The sequence below is a fragment of the Dendropsophus ebraccatus genome, chromosome 11, assembly GCF_027789765.1.
Source record: "Dendropsophus ebraccatus isolate aDenEbr1 chromosome 11, aDenEbr1.pat, whole genome shotgun sequence".
Lineage (NCBI taxonomy): Eukaryota > Metazoa > Chordata > Amphibia > Anura > Hylidae > Dendropsophus > Dendropsophus ebraccatus.
The window spans coordinates 70,944,656-70,965,422 of NC_091464.1; the positions used below are offsets into that span (position 1 = coordinate 70,944,656).

Here is a 20,767-nt window from a genome sequence, read left to right on the forward strand (position 1 = left end):
GGGCGTGTTGTAAAGCGGCGCCTGGTGACGTCACTCGGGGGGCGGCATTGCACGTCGGCCAAGCCGACGTCTTTACTAAGCTGCGCATGCGCAGTACAGTGGGTGAAGCCGCTGCTGTACTACACCGTGCAAGCTCAGTACAGCAGCGTCTTCTCAGGCTGCACTGCACATGCGCAGCTTAGTAAGGACGTTGGCGTGGCCGACGTGCAATGCCGCCCCCCCCGAGTGACGGTACCCCTGACGAAGTTCCGGTCACGGGACGTAACGCGTAGGGTGTTCTGTATCCACTCAGCAGACCACGCTCTACTTGGTGACTTGTTTTTTGTATGCACTTTACTTGTTTACTTACATTTGTCATCTCACACTATTGCACTGTTGCACTTGGCACTTTGATAGCTATATCGAGTTTTGGCTGTGTTTGACAGCACTTATCTATTGGTAGAGTGTGGGTCTGACCCTATTGAGCTGAGTGGTTATGCAGGGATCCCATGTATTGTGAGTGGATCCCCAATGAATTATGTGTGTTTTTAAATGTTTTTAATATAGGGTTTGTGTAGGGTTGTTTTTTTCTTCTTTTGTGTATATTGTATTGCTAATAAAAATTATATATTTTTTGACTTGATTTAACAGTGGTGTGCCTAAGTGTGTTATAACATACATCTTTCTCTTCTATGAGCACCCCTGATTGGGCTGTGCATTACCCCTGCTGTTGTGTTTTGGTACTACACCGTGCAAGCGCAGTACAGCATCGTCTTCTCAGGCTGCACTGCACATGCGCAGCTTAGTAAAGACGTTGGCGTGGCCGACGTGCAATGGTGCCCGCCCGAGTGACGTCACCAGGCGCTGCTTTACAACATGCCCGGAGGGGCGTGATTACAGCGCAGGAGCCGGCCCAGGACCCAGTGACTACTTGACGAAGACCCCGCCCACCATGACTACTCGAACAGACGTCCCGCCCCCCGTGACTTTGCGGGCTGAATGTTCATGGGACGGGGGGGGGGGGGGGGGACAGGGGGATGGTTAGGAAGCGTGCTGGCTGATGTACCAGCACGTTTCCTTACCTTTATGCCCAATTTTAGTGTGATTGGTTCCCTTTAAAGCTAAGCTGAGACTTCCTTTTCTGTACAGATTATTTCTCAATAGTACAGTGAAAGGTGACACCAGTATATAGACAACAGGGGTACATACAATATCTGCTGCTCACAAATGTGTTCCATACAAAAATTAGGATCTGTACATGTATATTACGTCTATGTCCATGAGGCTTGCCCTAAAGCATGTAACTAAATGCCGTTACTTGGTAATGTATCTTATTAGACAAAAATGCCTCTTTCATAACTTATCAGACTCATCATTTACTTTATGTGATCAGGTGCATGTGAAGACCACACAGCTCACTGAGGCTGCATGTACTAGAAGTCTTTGAAGAGGGGAGGGGAAAAAAGAAGGGGGAGTGGCTGGAGAATGAGAGACAGAGGCATAGATGCAGCTTGCAGTGTTTAAGGGGTTGTCCAGCGAAGATCTTTTTTTTTTTTTTACAAATCAACTGATATCAGAAAGTTATATAGATTTGTAATTTACTTCTATTTAAAAATATCAAATCTTTCCATACTTATTAGCTAATGTATGTCATGCAGGAAATGGTGTATTCTATCCATTCTGATACAGTGCTCTCTGCTACCACTTCTGTCCAAGTCAGGAACCATTGTTTTATTTTTCGTCTGACACAGTGCTCTCTGCTGACATCTCTGGCCGAGAAAGGAACTCTGTCTCGGTTTTCCATGAATCCCCATAGAAAACCTCTCCTGCTCTGTGCAGTTCCTATCTTGGCCAGAGATGTCAGCAGAGACCACAGTGTCAGGCTGAAAATAAAACACCACTTCCTGCAGTACATTTAGTAGCTGATAAGTATGGGAAGATTTAAGATTTTTTTTAATAGAAGTAAATTACAAATCTATATAACTTTCTGGCACCAGTTGATTTGAAAGAAAAAGATTTTCGCTGGCCAACCCCTTTAAATCTCACCCAGTGCTGAAAACACAGCTCACACTGCTTAGTATGGCTCTATAATGTCCTCTATGACGCTGCTTTTGAGGGTGTGCTATAGAATTATAGAGGTGTAGGATCTCCTCTTCTGTGTTTGTGAGCAGTCTATTGGAGACATCATAGACGCCAGTCTTTAAAGGGGTATTCCCCCCAAAAGCAAAAAAAATGTAATGCCCCCAAACCTAGCTATTCTTACTCACCAAGTCCCCCCAAGTATTTTGAGCCGTCTCCCATCTTTCTAGCTGCTGCCGTTCCTGAGTTACAAGTTTTTCTAAAACATGGTCTATAATCAAGATAGGAAACTACATTTCCCATCATGCAATGCTTATGTCTGATGATGAAGTAGCAGAACTGAGATGATGATGGCGGCGTAGCAGAGCTGAGATGGTGATGGCGTAGCAGAGCTGAGATGGTGAGACGGTGTAGCAGAGATAGTGAGACGGTGCAGCACAGCTGAGATGGTGAGACGGTGTAGCAGAGCTGAGATGGTGATGGCGTAGCAGAGCTGAGATGGTGAGACGGTGTAGCAGAGATGGTGAGACGGTGCAGCACAGCTGAGATGGTGAGACGGTGTAGCAGAGCTGAGATGGTGAGACGGTGTAGCAGAGCTGAGATGGTGAGACGGTGCAGCAGAGCTGAGATGGTGATGGCATAGCAGAGCTGAGATGGTGAGACGGTGTAGCAGAGCTGAGATGGTGAGACGGTGCAGCAAAGCTGAGATGGTGAAATTGTGCAGCAGAGCTGAAATGGTGAGACGGTGTAGCAGAGGTGAGATGGTGAGACAGTGTACCAGAGCTGAGATGGTGAGACGGTGCAGCAGAGCTGAGATGGTGAGACGGTGCAGCAGAGCTGAGATGGTGAGACTGTGCAGCAGAGCTGAGATGGTGATGGCATAGCAGAGCTGAGATGGCGAGACGGTGTAGCAGAGGTGAGATGGTGAGACAGTGTAGCAGAGGTGAAATGTTGAGACGGTGCAGCAGAGCTGAGATGGTGCAGCAGAGCTGAGATGGTGAGACGGTGCAGCAGAGCTGAGATGGTGAGACGGTGCAGCAGAGCTGAGATGGTGAGACGGTGCAGCAGAGCTGAGATGGTGAGATTGTGCAGAAGAGCTGAGATGGTGAGATGGTGCGATGGTGCAGCAGAGCTGAGATGAACGCCATGCACAGGTGAGTTGCAGGGGGTGTTGGGCAGGGGGCCGTAGGTGAAAGGGAGGGGGGGTTTCAGTGGATGGGGATGGTGCCGCCGGTAAGCTGTGGGTGATGGGGGTACAGCGACAGTGAGCCGAGGCGCCACTGGTAAGCGCAGCGGGCGGGCGTTGCTAGCGGGCCGCGGCTGACAGACGTGGGGGGGGGGGGGTGCCGCCGGTAAGCTCAGCAGCTGCAGGTGACCAGGGGGACAGTGAGCCACGGGGCCGCGGCAAGTGACGGACAGGGGGGGGGGGGGTGTTGTGCCGCCGGTAAGCCCAGCAGCAGCAGGTGATGGGGGACAGTAAGCCGCGGGGCCGCGGCAAGTGATGGACGGACGGGGGGGGGGGGGGGGGGTTTGTGCCGCCGGTAAGCCCAGCAGCCGCAGGTAACGGGGGACAGTGAGCCGCTGGGCTGCGGCAAGTGACGGACAGGGGGGGGGGGGGGTTGTGCCGCCGGTAAGCCCACCAGCCGCAGGTGACGGGGATAGTGAGCCGCGGGGCCGCCGGTCATGCGGGTGAGTGGGTGACGGGTAGAAAGTGAGCCATGGGGGGGGAGATAGTGTACATGGAGATAGGGGGTGACAGGGGTGCCGCGAGTGACGGGTCACAGTCAGGGGGTGAGCTCTGGGGCTGGGGGGGGGGGCACACGGTACCGGTGACTGGGGTGGCTGCACTGATTGATCACTGTCTCCCTCTCTAACAGCAGACAACGCCGTCCTCCCTTACTTCAGATTGGCTGGGTTAGAAGCACTAACCCGGCCCATTGAAGAGAAGGAAGACACGTGATGCCATCTCAGAGGGTGCGGGCCAGGAGCAGGGAGCGTGTCGGAGAGGACTGAGGTCTGATGATTCTATGCAATCGGTGGGGGTGGGGGCACCCAGATAACAGCAAAACTGTGCAGAATCCTTAATAACTTTATATTGGAAAGATGGAAAGCTACGGATGGGCAACGTATTAATGCAAAAATAATTTTGAGGGGGAATACCCCTTTAACTACTAGCTCACGTGGTAACTGACATTGTGGATACCAAACCTGGCAGCTTATTGGTCCCTATTCTAAGGGAGTATCTGATGCGTCCTTGCATCCTGAAGCTTCAGAGATAGATAGATATATCTGAGATATGTACTTTCTACTGATGGCTATGTCTCAGGTGCCATCCCATCCAGCCGGGCTTCTCCCTGCACTCAGACTGTCAATAAAGCTGGTCTTTGAGGACGGAGAGCTTTACAAGTATGACTGGAGGCCTCCAACTCTATTACCCCATGATTGGACACGTGTATATGTTGGAAATGCTGTTCAAGGTTGCTGGGTATCTGGAATCTGAGTGGCTCTCTTTAAAAGGCAAACAATCAGCCATAAAGCAAGAAATCAGATTTCAACATATAGTAACTTTTCTTGACATGACAAATTTTAAGGGATTCCCTGGTTTCATCTGAAAACCTATGGAAGAAGATGTTTGTTGCTGCATGGTGATCCCCAGGCTGTGAACCACAATCTGCACTTATGTTGCTTACACACCTGTTGAAGCTATAGAGGTTCCTGTGATGAGAGATCGGAATTTCAATGAGATAGACAAGTCCGGACTACACCTGGCCAGGAGGCATGGCATAGGTGAATAATGGATGAAGCTGCTTCCAAGTAAGACGCTACATAGTAAGGATCTATGCAGAGCACTGGCCGAACTGAGAAACTGTGAGTTAGGGCCCTATTACACGGAACGATAAACGGCCGAATCGGCCCTATCCGGCCGATTATCATTCTGTTTAATAAACACAACTATCAGCCGATGACAACGATCATCGGCTGATCGTTGATAAACGTTTGGACCTATAATTGTCGGGCACCGACCGTGCATCACTAATGTAATAGCGGTTGACAATTTCCAAACTCTATACATTATCCATGGTCGATGGCTCCTCTTACGCTCTGCAGCTCCAGAGCGGCCTGTCCTAGCTGACAGGCCGCTCAGCCAATCACTGGCCGGAACCGCCGCGGCCACTGATTGGCTGAGCAGCCTGTCAGCTAAGACAGGCCGCTCTGGAGCTGCAGCACGCGGGACTTGGGGAGAAGCAGAGCGCAAGAGGAGCCCTGCAGCATGGATAGGTAATGTATACCGTTAAAGCAAGGGCTGCAAGGACATCGGTAACATGCAGCCCTTGTTAAACAATTATCAGGCCGTGTAATAGGCCCAGTAAATGAGCGCCGATCTAGCAGATTGGCACTTGTTTAGTTATTATCAGGCCCTCATCGGCCCGTGTAATACTACCCTTAAGAGGGTTATCCAGGTTTTTTTTGCAAAAATAGCACCACACCTGTCCACCTGGTCTAAATCGGGCTACAGTTATTTCAATGGATCTGAGCTGCAATACAACACGCAGAAGAAAAGAGTGGCGCTTTTTCTGGAAGAAAGTAGCTACGGAAGCCTGGATATTGCATTTAAAGGGATGGCAGTCTGCGGCAAACCCACTGCGTCTACCTTCTGGGGAAGATGCTATGCCACAACTATCATCTACAAGTGTTACCCGCTTTACAAGAAAAGCCATGGAGCAATGGTTTAACTGGTGGTTGTGAGTCTCCTAAAGCCCCCTCAGTACAAATGGCCTCCGGTCCTCCAAAACAGAATCTCCTGCCCCTATTCCCTCAGACTATTGGTAAGTATGGGTTGTAGGCAAAATATTCAATGTGCAAGGCAGGATAAAAGAACCAGGAATAAGCTAGGAAAAAGGTAAGGAGACACCAGGTGGCTGGAAGCAGGATCCATAGGAACGTAGACCAGGCAAGATCAATCAGAGACTACACTGTGGAGTGTACGTGGACATGAGTGAGGTAACTATAAAAATAATATTTAAAAAAAATCATAATAAAAAAACATCTCCCATTGACCTCAATGGGATGTCCACACCAGGCTAAAAAAAACATGTAGTTTTCTTATTCTAATTCATTGCAGATTTTTTAGCATGGAGAAAAGTGACATGTTAGTTATCTGCTGTATACACATGGAAATCAATAGAAGTGTCAAAATCTAAATCAAAGTCTGGATTTTCATATCAACAAATCCTAAGGTCGGGTTTTCATACTGTGGTTTTCCTGTAGAACGGCCAACATGAAAGAGATCTATTGGGTTTGTACAGTCTGTGGCTATAATACAGATGTGTGGCCATGCCTTGGTTATAGAAATCAGTAACAAATGCAGACCACTAGGATGGAACGGCTGCCTGCCATATAGGAAGTGGGTACCAGCTGCATAGCAGTGTGGCACAACCTCCAAGAGAACCCAAGAGGAGGGCACTGGGACAAGGAGTAATAGAGCAAAGAGTGCTATACATAACACAGAGATCACTCCAGCTAGTAGATGGATGGTCAGTCTGTGGCAGTAATGTAGAGAAAGATGGTTGCTTTCTATAGTAGTACTAGTGACCAGTCATTGCATTCTTAGGGTATGTGCACACTATGGAATCCACACGGATAACTTCCAGCGGATTTCGTGCACACTCCTGCCTAAAGTGCAGGGTATATATGGGGCAGTATAGTACAGTGCAGGGTATATATGGGGCAGTACAGTGCAGGGTATATATGGGGCAGTATAATAGTACAGTGCAGGGTATATATGGGGCAGTATAGTACAGTGCAGGGTATATATGGGGCAGTTTAATAGTACAATGCAGGGTATATATGGGGCAGTATAGTACAGTGCAGGGTATATATGGGGCAGTTTAATAGTACAGTGCAGGGTATATATGGGGCAGTATAGTACAGTGCAGGGTATATATGAGGCAGTATAATAGTACAGTGCAGGGTATATATGGGGCATTATAGTACAGTGCAGGGTATATATGGAGCAGTACAGTGCAGGGTATATATGGGGCAGTATAATAGTACAGTGCAGGGTATATATGGGGCAGTATAGTACAGTGCAGGGTATACATGGGGCAGTATAGTATAGTGCAGGGTATATATGGAGCAGTATAGTACAGTGCAGTGTATATATGCAGCCAGGGGCGGTCTTGGCATTTCTGGGACCCCAAGCGAAGTCATGTCTGGGGCCCCCCCCTCGACACGCGTTCCAAAACAATAGACCGCTGTGTGTTGCCCCCAGTAGTATATACCCCTTGTGCACTACCGCCAGTAATATATACTTCTTGAGTGCTGCCCCCAGTAGTATATACCCCTTGTGCACTACCGCCAGTAATATATACTTCTTGAGTGCTGCCCCCAATAGTATATACCCCTTGTGTCCTGCCCCCAGTAGTATATCTTTGTTTGCTTCCCCCAGTTATATATAGCCCCCCCCGTGTGCTGCCCCAGTTGTATATAGACCCCCTGTGTGCTGCCCCCAGTTTTATATACCCCCCTGTGTGCTCCCCCACTAGTATATAGGCCCCCTGTGTGCTCCCTCATGGGTATTTAGCCCCCCTGTGTGCTCCCCCACTTGTATATAGACCTCCTGTGTGCTCCCCCACTTGAAAATAGACCCCTTTGTGCTCCTCCAGTAGTATATAAACCCTCTGTGTGGTTCCCCCAGTAGTATATAGACCCCCTGTGTGCCCCACCAGTATTATATAGACCCCTTGTGTGCTGCCCCAGTAGTATACAGACCCTTGTGTGCTCCCCCAGTTATATATAGACCACTTGTGTGCCTCACAAGTAGTATATAGACCCCCTGTATGTTCCCCAAGTAGTATATAGACCCCCTGTGTGCCCCACCAGTAGTATATGGACCCCTGTGTGCTCCCCTGTTATATAGCCCCCCTGTGTGCTCCCCCTATTTATATAGACCCCCGATGTGCGCTCCCCCAGTTAAACAGACCCCTGTGTGCTCCCCCTCCCATATAGTATATAACACAATAAAACAAACACTTATACTCACCTGGTGATGTCACTGGAGCGCCGGCACCACAAGGACAAAGCTGCCACTTGTGACCGCAGGGAAAACCCTTCCTGCGGCCACAAGAGTGACTGACAGGAAGGGAGCCAATGTCTCCCGCCCTGTCAGTGCTGCTGCATGTAACTATGAGTGCTCATAGTTACAGTTCAGATGGCAGCAGCGAGCGGGGCAGCGGCCCTGTCCAGCGTCTTGAGCACAAGAGCGGGGAGTGGGGGCCCCCCTGGATGTTGGGGGCCCCAAGCGATCGCTTGTGGTGCTTGGTGCCAAAGACCGCCACTGTATGCAGCAGTATAGTACAGTGCAGGGTATATATGGGGCAGTATAGTACAGTGCAGGGTATATATGGGGCAGTATAGTATAGTGAGGGTATACATGGGGCAGTATAGTACAGTGCAGGGTATATATGGGGCAGTATAGTACAGTGCAGGGTATATATGGAGCAGTATAGTACAGTGCAGGGTATATATGCAGCAGTATAGTACAGTGCAGGGTATATATGCAGCAGTATAGTACAGTGCAGGGTATACACGGGGCAGTATAGTACAGTGCAGGGTATATATGGGGCAGTATAGTATAGTGAGGGTATACATGGAGCAGTATAGTACAGTGCAGGCTATATATGGGGCAGTATAGTACAGTGCAGGGTATATATGAGCAGTATAGTACAATGCAGGGTATATATGGGCAGTATAGTATAGTGAGGGTATACATGGGGCAGTATAGTACAGTGCAGGGTATATATGGGCAGTATAATACAGTGCAGGGTATATATGGGGCAGTATAGTACCGTGCAGGGTATATATGGGGCAGTATAGTATAGTGCAGGGTATATATGCAGCAGTATAGTACAGTGCAGGGTATATATGGGGCAGTATAGTACAGTGCATGGTATATATGGAGCAGTTCAGGAATAGTACAATGCAGGCAGGATATATGTAGCTGTATACCATGTGCAGTTAGCAGTATACGCACTATATACTGTATAATAACAGACGGAATGGCGCAGAAGATGAACGTGTGACGGCGCCGTATACGTGACGAGGCGCACAGCCCTGTGTAGTAGTAGTAACAGGGCGGGGAGCGCGGCTCCAGGACGGCCGCCCCCTGCTGGAGCTGTGAGGAGTAGGCGCACTGGAGAGCGGCCGCCCCCTGCCGGACATGTGAGGAGTGGGAGTGGTGAAGCGGCCGCCGCTGGGGAGTCTCGGGCGGTGTCGGTGCATTAGCAGCAGTTGCTGTGAGGCTGGGGCTGCTATTCCCGGGTGTGGATCCCCCGCAGTGCCTGGCCCATGTGCCCGCCTCGCTGCCCTAACACCCGGTCACCCTGCAGCCGCTGCCCCGTGCGCCGGATCTCAGCACAAGAAGCGGGAGGCGGGGAGGAGCTGGGCCATGACCGTGGAGCAAAATGTCCTGCAGCAGAACTCCCAGAAGGTAGGAGCTGCCCCCCCTCCCTGTGTGTGCCCCCTGCCCCCCCTCCCTGTGTGCCCCCTGCCCCCCCTCCCTGTGTGTGCCCCCTGCCCCCCCCCCCTGTGTGCCCCCTGCCCCCTCCCTGTGTGTGCCCCCTGCCCCCTCCCTGTGTGTGCCCCCTGCCCCCTCCCTGTGTGTGCCCCCTGCCCCCCTCCCTGTGTGTGCCCCCTGCCCCCCTCCCTGTGTGTGCCCCCTCCTGTGTGTGCCCCCTGCCCCCCTCCCTGTGTGTGCCCCCTGCCCCCCCTCCCTGTGTGTGCCCCCTGCCCCCCCTCCCTGTGTGTGCCCCCTGCCCCCCCTCCCTGTGTGTGCCCCCTGCCCCCCTCCCTGTGTGTGCCCCCTCCTGTGTGTGCCCCCTGCCCCCCTCCCTGTGTGTGCCCCCTGCCCCCCTCCCTGTGTGTGCCCCCTGCCCCCCCTCCCTGTGTGTGCCCCCTGCCCCCCCCTCCCTGTGTGTGCCCCCTGCCCCCCCTCCCTGTGTGTGCCCCCTGCCCCCCCTCCCTGTGTGTGCCCCCTGCCCCCCTCCCTGTGTGTGCCCCCTCCTGTGTGTGCCCCCTGCCCCCCTCCCTGTGTGTGCCCCCTGCCCCCCTCCCTGTGTGTGCCCCCTGCCCCCCCTCCCTGTGTGTGCCCCCTGCCCCCCCTCCCTGTGTGTGCCCCCTGCCCCCCCTCCCTGTGTGTGCCCCCTGCCCCCCCTCCCTGTGTGTGCCCCCTGCCCCCCCTCCCTGTGTGTGCCCCCTGCCCCCCCCTCCCTGTGTGTGCCCCCTGCCCCCCCTCCCTGTGTGTGCCCCCTGCCCCCCTGTGTGTGCCCCCTGCCCCCCCTCCCTGTGTGTGCCCCCTGCCCCCCCTCCCTGTGTGTGCCCCCTGCCCCCCCCCCTGTGTGCCCCCTGCACCCCTGTGTGTGCCCCCTGCCTCCTCCTGTGTGTGCCCCCTGCCCCCCCATGTGTGTGCCCCCTGCCCCCCCATGTGTGTGCCCCCTGCCTCCTCCTGTGTGTGCCCCCTGCCCCCCCATGTGTGTGCCCCCTGCCCCTCCATGTGTGTGCCCCCTGTACCCCCACATCATGTGCATGCTATAACCCTGATGCATGGGGTGTATAATGTATACTAGGTCCATGCGCTTATAATCTGTATGTATGTGTATAGCACCAACCTATACCGCAGTGCTGTACAGCCTCCTGCCCCCCAGAGCTTACAGTCTAGGGGATGTCACATGTCACCGGCTGGGGCTGTATAGATTTCCATGGGGTCATGTGACCTGCTGAGTGCTACAGTGTAGCATGGCTGGGCCCGGCCTTTCCTGGGAGCTGACATGGAGGGATCACTATTGTAGGAGAAGGATCCGGCCGTGGACTACGCAGATGAGATCTCAGGGGGGGCAGCACAGTCCTGGGGGAGGGGACGGCCGACAGGACGGTGGCTGCCAGTGGGGGCTGCCGGGCGGCTGCTGTGTTTACTCCAGCTCGTGGTTTTGAAGCCTAATCCTGTAGGTGGGGGCGAGGGCGCTGCTGTCACTCCAGGCTGCATGTTACTAGTGGGAGTACCAGGGCGGCAGGAATGGGGGTCAGTCACTAAGGGGTAGGGGGACGGTACAGGTCCTAAGGGGCGATTATCACGTAATACATGTAGAATATCCAGAGAACGTGTGCCTGATCATCACAGATCAGATGAACCTGAATCCTTGTCGCTCTTATCCCTCCTGTATGTGCGATGTTTGGAGGAAAGAGGGAAAAATACACAGTATATATATAAGCAGGCGTGAACGTTCCCGACTCTTCTTTCCTAGGCTTGATGGGAAATTTTGGCATTCAGGATCCAGGAAAAGTTTGGTGCTTTAGTTATGTAAATCTATGTTCTGTAGCTTCAGGCAGGGACATAGGTTCTCCATGGCGTTGTATGGGCGCATCCGGGATAGTTTAGTGGTCACGTGACCCTCTTCTCTCACCTGTGATGTAGCGCTATAGGCGGGGAGCGGTGCATTGATCAGGCCTGGCCTTATGCAGGGATCCCGTCTACTACTTATCATTCAGGATCCTAGAAAGTTGGGTGATCATATGTAGCTGTAACCCAGATCATACCCCGCACTCCGGATAGAACAAAACTCCTTCCTAATTAAAATATGTAAAAATTGATAAAACCAACATAGTCCCGAGGACCGTTCCTCCCACGTCGGTCAGCGCGTGCCCATCGGCTCCTGATTGTGACCGTGGATCGCTCCGAGTAAGCTCCTGTATTGGTTACATTGGTTATGGTTCAGATTTTGCAGTAGCAGTATATAGTAGATACAGATATTAATTTAGTTTATACCCCTGACAGTTTGCATGTCTCTTATTCTTGGGATGAAGGGACGTAATTTCCCCTTCTATCCTTTCCAGTAATAGCGTCAATCCTTAAAGGGGCCGTAAAGCACGTACTCAAATCAACTGGTTTCAGAAAATTATCTAAATTTGATATTTACTTCTATTTCAAAATCTCCATAGTTTCAGTACTCATCAGCTGCTGTATGTCCTGCAGTAAGTGGTGTTTTTTTTTTTCAATCTTACAGTGCTCTCTGCTGACATCTCTGGCTGAGACAGGAACTGTCCAGAGCAGCAGCAAATCCCTATAGTAAGTCTCTCCTGCTCTGTACAGTTCAGAGGTGGCAGCAGAGAGCACAGTGTAAGGGTCCTATTACTCAGGCCGATGGGGGCCCGATAATAACTGTTGTTTACTGGGCCTATTACACGGCCCGATAATCGTTTAACAAGGGCTGCATGGACATCGTTACCGATGTCCTTGCAGCCCTTGCTTAAACTGTATACATTACCTATCCAGGCTGCAGGGCTCCTCTTGCGCTCTGCTTCTCCCCGGGTCCGCGCGGCAGTTTCAGAGCGGCCTGTCTCGGCTGACTGGCTGCTCAGCCAATAACTAGATGCGGCGGTCCCGGCCTGTGATTGGCTGAGTGGCCTTTCAGCTCAGACAGGCCGCTCTGAAGCAGCAGAGCGCAAGGGGAGTCCTGCAGCATGGATAGGTAATGTATACAGTTTGGAAATCGTCGGCCGCCAGCTGCGTACCGTTATTACATGTAACGATGCGCGGTCGTTGACCGACAATTATAGGTCCAAAACTATATCAACGATCAGCTGATGATCGTTGGCTCATCGTTGTGTTTATTACACAGAACGGATAGGGCTGATTATCGTTTCGAGAAGTAGGCCCCTAAGTCAATAGCGATCTTACTGCTGTCCTGTTCTCTCTCCCATCCATCTTAGGGTACTATTACACAGAAAGATAATCGGCCGTGTCGGTCCAATTCGGCTGATTATTTTTCTGTGTAATAAAGACAACGATCAGCTGATGTTCGTTGTCATTGGCTGATCGTTGATATAGGTTCTTCTGACCTATAATTGTTGGGCGCCGACCGTGCACCACTACGTGTAATAGCAGTGCGCGGCCGCCGACTGACGATATGCATTACCTATCCAGGCTGCAGGGCTTCTTTTCCTTTGTGCCTCTCCCCGGGTCTGTGCGCTCCAGCTTCAGAATGGCCTGTCTCAGCTGACAGGCCGCTCAGCCAATCACTGTCCGGGACCGCCGCGGCCAGTGATTGGCTGAGTGGCCTGTCAGCTGACACAGGCCACTCTGAAGCTGGAGCGTGCGGACCCGGAGAGAAGCACAGAGGAAAAGGAGCCCTGCAGCCTGGATAGGTAATGAATAACGTTTAAACAAGGGCTGCAAGGACATCGGTAACGATGTCCCTGCAGCCATTGTTAAACGATTATCGGGCCGTGTAATAGGCCCAGTACATTTATTATTGGGCCCCCATCGGCCCGTCTAATAGTACCCTTACTCCATTTTGGTGATTGGCGGATTATTGCTTTTCCGGCTGCTTCTCTATTCCTTAAAGTTTTTTTTGTTTTTTTTTTTGGGGGGGGGCAACCATTCACTTTCTTTTTTGCAGATGAAGATATTGTGTGGCCATCTAATACCTGGTGGAATCTGCCACAGCAAGTGTTGGGGCTTTGCAGCTTTCTTCTCTGATGATAGAGAGGGATTCCAGGGGGACCTGTCACTAGGTTTTGTCTTAGGGTACAAACACACACAGCATATACACTGCGTATTTACTGCTGCGATACCTGAACACAGTATCAAATCTGCTGCGTATCTGCTGTGTGTGTGTTTGTACCCTTAAAGACATCTCTATTCATTCTGTGCACTCCTACGGTCTTCTATTTATTACCAGGAGTCCTGGACTCCTCTGGCAGCTTTGGTGCAGGCACAGGACCCATAGAGGTACCAGCAAGCGGACATATTACACTGATAGGGCCCCATTGTGACTTTTTGTAGGTACCGGAGTAACAGCTGAAGCTCACAGGACTGTATCTGACTCCATTGCCTTAGCCTGAAGCTGTAGGGATCAATCAGTGCTACAAAAACTCTTTTTGTAGCCCTAGCTAGCCCTTTAAGGCAAGATTTCCTCTGCTGTCAGATTGGGTCATGTCTCTGACTCCCGGTAGTAGACACTTTGGGGCTGGTGGAGTCTTGTGTTTGGCGTGGCGTCCTGCGTGATTCACTGTTCTGACAGATGCCAAAGCCTTTTCATTGACGTGGCTGGTATTATTGTGCTGCTGGTGTGTGACTGTATAACAAGTGCTTACATGCCGGGATAGCACTCAGGTACTTTACTACTGGCTTCTGACTGCTTGGATTATTGTCTGGCTCCTTGAGTGATCTAAATGGGTATTAGACTGTACAGTAATGTGGCCACCTCTGCATTGGGTAAAGAGGTTATCCCTTATCCACAGAAGAGGGACAACCAGCTGAACCACTGGCACCCCTGTCCGTCACATGATTAGAGCTCAGTTGCCCCGTGAGTGGCTTAACAGTGCCATACTTGACAATTTCTCCATTCATTCTCTATGGGATTTCCACATTCTTCTAAGTGTTAAACTCATCGACCATGAATGGAGCAGTGACTGAGCTGGTGTGTGCGTGGAGATAGAATACATATATAATAGAATATATATATATATATCTTAGTTTGGAAACCTTTGAAGTTGCCGATCTGGCAACTAAACTCCATTATCTGTGGTCTCACCAGTAATAGTAGGTGATAGTCATAGCTCCTGTACTTCCCCTCACTGTACATTGATTTCTGCACAGGTTACAAAGCTTGCCCAGAAAACTCTCCCCTAGACGTCAATGAATCGTTTCCAGACTACAGGTCCTCATGGCTGCTGTAAAGCATATTGTAGCTACAGCTGAAGCAAGACAGTTGTCCCTATATGTATAGAAAATAGTATAAAAAGCCTACATTCATAAAATATAAAAAAAAAAAAAAAAAAAGGTAAGAAGAAACCAGTAAGTATTACTATCAGGTGTTAAAAGAGAAGTCCCACAAAAATAAAAAAAATCACCTGCGAGCAGAGGGGTGCGGGAACATAATAAACAAAGTATACTTACCTATCCTTGTACCCTGTAGTGCCGCTCCTGGTTCTCGCTGATAGCCGCTGGCTTCCTGCAGCTCTTCCAGTTGAAATCTCACATACCTGGCTGATGGATTGCCCGCTCAGCAAATTGGTGACTAGGACGGGACTACTCTGCAGTCACTGACTGGCTAAACGGGCAATTTATCACTGGGGCCATGACGTCCAAGGAAGTTGGCCGCAAATGACATCTGGGAGCAGTGAGAGCAGTGTTATGGATCCACAGGGATGGGTAAGTAAACTTTGCTTACTATGTTCCCGCACCCCCCTGCCTGCCGGTGATTTTTTATTTTTTTATTTTTTTGTGGGACTTCTTTATTAGAGAAAAAAGTTAGATGATTTGTTCTCTTTACATAATAATATTACAGTACCAAATACATACAGCACATAGATATATAAGGTAGTCTGTGTGCACCCATTGGTAGTTACTACTAGCTCCTTTTTTTTTTTTCCTGTGATGTTAACTGGCCTTGTATTGCCTTAAAACGTCAAGCTGGTTTCTGGAGTATTTATTTTTGTCCAAACCAATAATTGTGGATCCTACGTGGCCTCCTTTGGGCTCTTGTAGTGCGTGTAGGCGTTCAATGTGTTTTCAGTCTCCGTAGACTTCAATGGGAAGAACATGACCCTAAAACAGCTTAGAGCACCCAGCCTGCCGAGGATCCTGAACAGCAGAGATGGTACACGGTGTATTGGATGTTAATGCTATAACCAAAGAACAGAATGATTTGCACAGACTATCCCGTAGCGGTGGAGGAGGCCTCGCAGTGTGTTTACTTTCTATTTGCCAATAGATAAATTGATATTTTTGGAGACTATTTCAGCCGGAGGGTTGTGACTCTCTGATAAGCGGCACCGCGAGTAATCGTGTTCTCTGTTATATACAAAGCCGGTATTACATCATGTCTACAATTTATTTCTAGCTTATCCCTATATCCCTTAAAGGGAATCACTATTATAATGCATATAGCGCTGTTAGCAGATCCTCATAGAGCTGATGAAGTGTTCTCTTACCATACTTGTTGTGTCGTCCTCCTAGGGGGGGTATATTGGAGAAAACCCAGTTGTATTCCGGCGCACACTGCAGGAAGAGAGGCTGGAACTAGTCATCTGGACTTTAACTAGTCACGGCTCTCTGCCTGTCAGGGTGCTCTGCAGGGATGATTGACAGGCAAAGAGGCCATTAAAAGCCCGGACACAGCCCAGATGACTGGTTCCGGCCTCTCTCCCTGCAGTGCGCACCAGAATGAAACAGTGATTGGTTCCCTTCAAAGGGGTAGTGCGGCATTTAATATTTATTTACTAAATAACACACATTACAAAGTTATCAGCAAAGTTATAACTATGCTCAGCCAATCGCAGGTGAGCAGCTGATGACGCGGCAGAGGGGGGCAGCTGGAGCGGTCCGGCCGGCCTCCCGAAAATGGCGTTGTCGATACACCACACTTCTGGGGTGGGGGGAACACGGGGAAGGGGGCCATTCACTTAAATAACACACATTACAAAGTGTGTTATTTAGTGAATAAATATTAAACACTGCACTAACCCTTTAAGGTGAGGGGAGAAAAAAATAAATAAATATATATTTTATAAAATAAGTAGCTGAACTTCAACATGCCTGATCCTTGATTCTAGTAACATTATTTGGAGGGGAGCTTGCAAGCATCTAGATTAGTTCCTCTAATGCAGCGCTTCTCAAACTTTTTCTACTGGAGCCGCACCCAACAGACCAAGGCAATGCATGGGCCTCACCAGACTGACCAAGAGGGTGCCTGGGCCTCACCATCTGTGGTGAAAGTCCTTTTAAAAGCTGAAAATACTGCTAGGGCTGCCTTTCACCCATCTCCCAAGCTCTCTATACTAATAAAGCAAGTACAAAATAAGTTAATAATGTTAAAATGGAGATTTCTGCAAACAGCAAAAGGACTGTGCAGATCATAGTTATTTTGTGAAAACTGGCTCCCCAGCTGGGCCTCACCAACAACTAGGGGGCGCCTCACAGTTTGAGAAGCACTGCTCTAATGTATATAATATCGATTAAAGTCTCCCGCACTGTAAAAATGGCAGGCAGGAGGAGGTGGCCTCTGTAGCGCCGCTCCCAGGTTCCATTCACGTAGGCCGAGGTCCTGCGGTTCCACTGGCTGCAATGTCATGGCCTAGCTGAGTGATTGCCCGCCCAGCCAGTCAGTGATGGAGCCTGGACACCACCCTAGTCACTGACTGGCTGAGCAGGCAATTGCTTAGGAAGGCTGTGAAGTTACTGCTGCTGGAGCCAGGTACCCGGTTTCCTGCAGATAACAGCGAACGGCAATGGAGGAACGGGTGAGCTCACTTGTTCGTTTTCTCACCCACCCCCACCTGCCAGCCATTTTTTACCATTCGTGGGACTTCCACTTAATTAATTTCTTGTTTTATACACAGATTTTATTGCATATAAAGCTTATCCATATCATTCCACAACTTCTCAATATAACTTGACTTGTTCCTACTCTCCTCTTTCTGGCAATGAATTGGGGCCTTGTTGTTTCCATCCATCCATCACATCCTATACAGACCTTAGGTTGTGGCTACAATGTATCCAGTCTGTGCTGTGCTCTGTGAGCTGTACTACCCGGACATCAGACTGATACATTGTAGTAATCTACTAGTGAGGAATTTCAGCTACTGATGTGTATAGCGTCTGGATCAGGGGTGTCAAACTCAAATACACAGTGGGACAAAATAAGAACTTGGGACAAAGTTGAGGGATAAACGTGATATTTATTGAGGGATTGTCCAGCCACCCGTAGTCAAACACCAAAAGATTGGACTCTTTAGTTGCGCTCTTTTCTAGATGTCCTGGAAAACATTCAGCCATGAAAAGTAGCTCTATGGAGACTTTGAGCCTTTGAATGTCAAGGAGGCCTTCACATGACATTTTGGCTGTCGGCCACACGTCAGAATACTATCAAAAATATATATATAATACAGTGAAATAAGGGGTCAAATCGACTATGTGACTATGAGGCTGAGGGGCTGTGGTTTAGTGGATGGGAATCAGACTCAGGGGGTGTGAATATGAGGCTGACGAGGTGTGAATTAGGGTCCCATTATGCTGGGTTTACACGGAATTCGTACGATAATCGTACGTGTAAACGCAGTGAACGATCGAACGACGAGCAAGAAATCGTTCATTTTAATCTTTTAACTTGTCCTCGTTGTTCGCAAAAAATTCGCCGATCGTTCCATGTAAACAGTCGTTTACTGATTTTACCTATGTGCGAGATAGGCTTAAGCGATCGGAAAACGAATTTTCTGTACGATATATCGTTCCTTCTAAACGCTGATCGTTATAAAAGAAAAATCTTTACTTTGAAATCGTTAATCGTACGATTGGGCGAATTATCGCTCCATGTATACCCAGCATTAGAGACAGCGATTTTTTTTTTGTTTTGTTTTTCTCAGATAAACAATTGCAAACGAGTATTTTGTGACCGACCGGAAATCATTCACCATAATACACAAAATTATAGTTGATAGTCAATTGTAATTAAGCGTAAACTATGATCGTTCATATACTGTTTTTTTTTTTTTTGTTTTTTTTTTGCACAATAATCTTTCTGTTTAATGAGGTCCTTAGGCTCACCCCAGTAATAAACCAGTATTACAATATTACAGGATACTCTCAGTAAAGTTATTTTGGCAGTTCTAGTAACCCTTTGCCATTTCATACTAATAGTGCTGAGATATTAGCCTCTGGGTTCTTCACTAGGCCCGTGGCTACCATCACAACTGCCCATTGGGATGAAAAATAGAGGCTTCCCCTGTCTAACTGCTTAGCTGCTGTTCTGGCTATTGACTGCAGAGGGGATTAAGTGGTAGGGGTCGGAATTATGTCTGATCCCGACCACTGATGTCAGGTGTCAGCTGTATGAAAAGTGTGAGTGTACCCAGGGGCACATGTATCACAGGTTGAGCATAGTGTTGAGTGCACTTGCTGAACTGTTTGTGTTCTGCAGCACTCCGAAGCCAAGAGCTTGGCATTTGACTCCCGGCGGTTGCAGAAGAGTGTTTGGAAAATATTGCAGAACTCGAATAGTTTAGCAAATCCGCTTAACATTCAACACCAGTTAACAGTGGGTTGATAATTTTTATTGTCTTGGGGTCACTAACTGTATCTACCTCTGGACATTGAGTGGCACCCCCCTCCAGTCCAGAATTGACCTCCCTGACTATATATTCTGATACGGCAGTGCCAGTGAGCAGGATGAATGGTATGTGGTTACTCTGGCTTCTGCAGACCTCATCCGTGAGTGTTATGTGACTGCCGGTCATCGTCCTGACTCATTCCCGGAGAATTCCCTCTGCCTGGTCCTTTAGAGATAAAATTCCTAAAATTGTCTATTGTCGTGGGTGAAGGGTTACTGCTTGTTCAGATTCCTGCTAAGGTGAGTAGTCACCGGGTTCTCGCTATAACATTGGTGCCATACTGAGTTGGTTTGTCACCACTGGCTGATCTGATCCTGCTGATTCAATGTCATATTACCCATGCAGTAATATAGGATTTGGATATAATAATTTTCTTCCCCACCAGATAAGTGGCCTCACATGTTCCTGGCAGCGGCTTATCTCTCCAGCCACCAAACTGAAATAACACATGCTCAAGTCAGACAAAAATCTATGGATATGGGTGTCAGAGATGATGGCTGGTTGATGGTGGACCTGTCTCTCGTATATGGCCGCCACTAGAATTTTGCATTTCCAATTTTGCAAAATGCTTCTGTAAAGGATGTTTTCCCTTTGATCGGATAGACACCAGCCGCCCTGGAAAGGTTAACCAACGTCAGGTTTATGAACTGCTTGGCACAGGGCGCAGCAGACGTGGCAGTGAAACCTTATAATGTAAAGTGTGGGGGAACAGGTGGCGATCATGGGATACGGAGACGTGCCAGGTCAGACTATACACATAGGATTAGGCTGAGGTCTCCCGGCCAGGGAATATGTTGAATACGAAATTGAATCTATAACGTGAGAAATAAAATATGCCGGGTCGGTCACATGTACACAGCGGGGAATTGTGATACCGCCAGATACTAAGAGATGCACCGTCACACTGTGGGAATAGAGTTACTATTAAAGTCTCTAAATATAAACCCACAAATATATAATATAACCCCCTCCTCAAACAGCAGATTATCCCCCTATTAATAGCATGTTATCCCACTTCCTCAGTGATTCTATCATTACTATCCGAAGATTTTTACAAATCTGCCTGGTTTGGTTACATTAACCCTTAAATGTATTGACTGCCATCATTGAGTCCCATCCATGGTACACCGCTATTCTAATTCTCTCTATTTCAGGAGGAGACGGGATCAGAGCTCTGTAGTACACACACAGGGCTTTCTTTCCCTTACTTCTCTGGCCAATCATAGCACAGCACATAGTCCTCACTGGTGCTGGTCAGATTGCATAGTAGGCTACTATAGAAGAAATGTGCAGGGAAAAGGTTATTGATGCACTGGCCTTGCAAGGTCCTATGTGAGCAGAATAGATTCAGCCTCAGTACAGTAAGGAAAGGGTTACTCTAAGCCAGTGCTTCCCAACCTTTTCCACCTCGGGGCACCCCTTAGAAAAAAATTTTAGCTCGGGGCACCTCTACCAAATAATGTTCTACACAATATAAAAACCGCCATTCAGGGACTCACAGGTGACGTCTTCTTTGATCAGAGATGTTACTCTGTTTCCTCTT

The 20,767-nt window shown here is 49.2% G+C and overlaps 1 protein-coding gene across 3 annotated transcripts in view; it reads left to right on the forward strand.

Moving 5' to 3' along the window:
- Positions 1 to 9,267: 9,267 nt before the first annotated feature.
- Positions 9,268 to 20,767, forward strand: part of USP25 (ubiquitin specific peptidase 25) — an 80,682-nt gene continuing 69,182 nt past the window's right edge. For 2 of the 3 annotated variants that reach the window (XM_069945998.1, XM_069945999.1), the window contains exon 1: positions 9,268 to 9,547. In XM_069945998.1, the coding sequence (XP_069802099.1) occupies positions 9,506 to 9,547 (42 nt within the window). In that variant the 5' untranslated portion in view covers positions 9,268 to 9,505. The remainder of the gene's footprint in view (positions 9,548 to 20,767) is intronic. The other variant, XM_069946000.1, reaches the window with a different exon arrangement.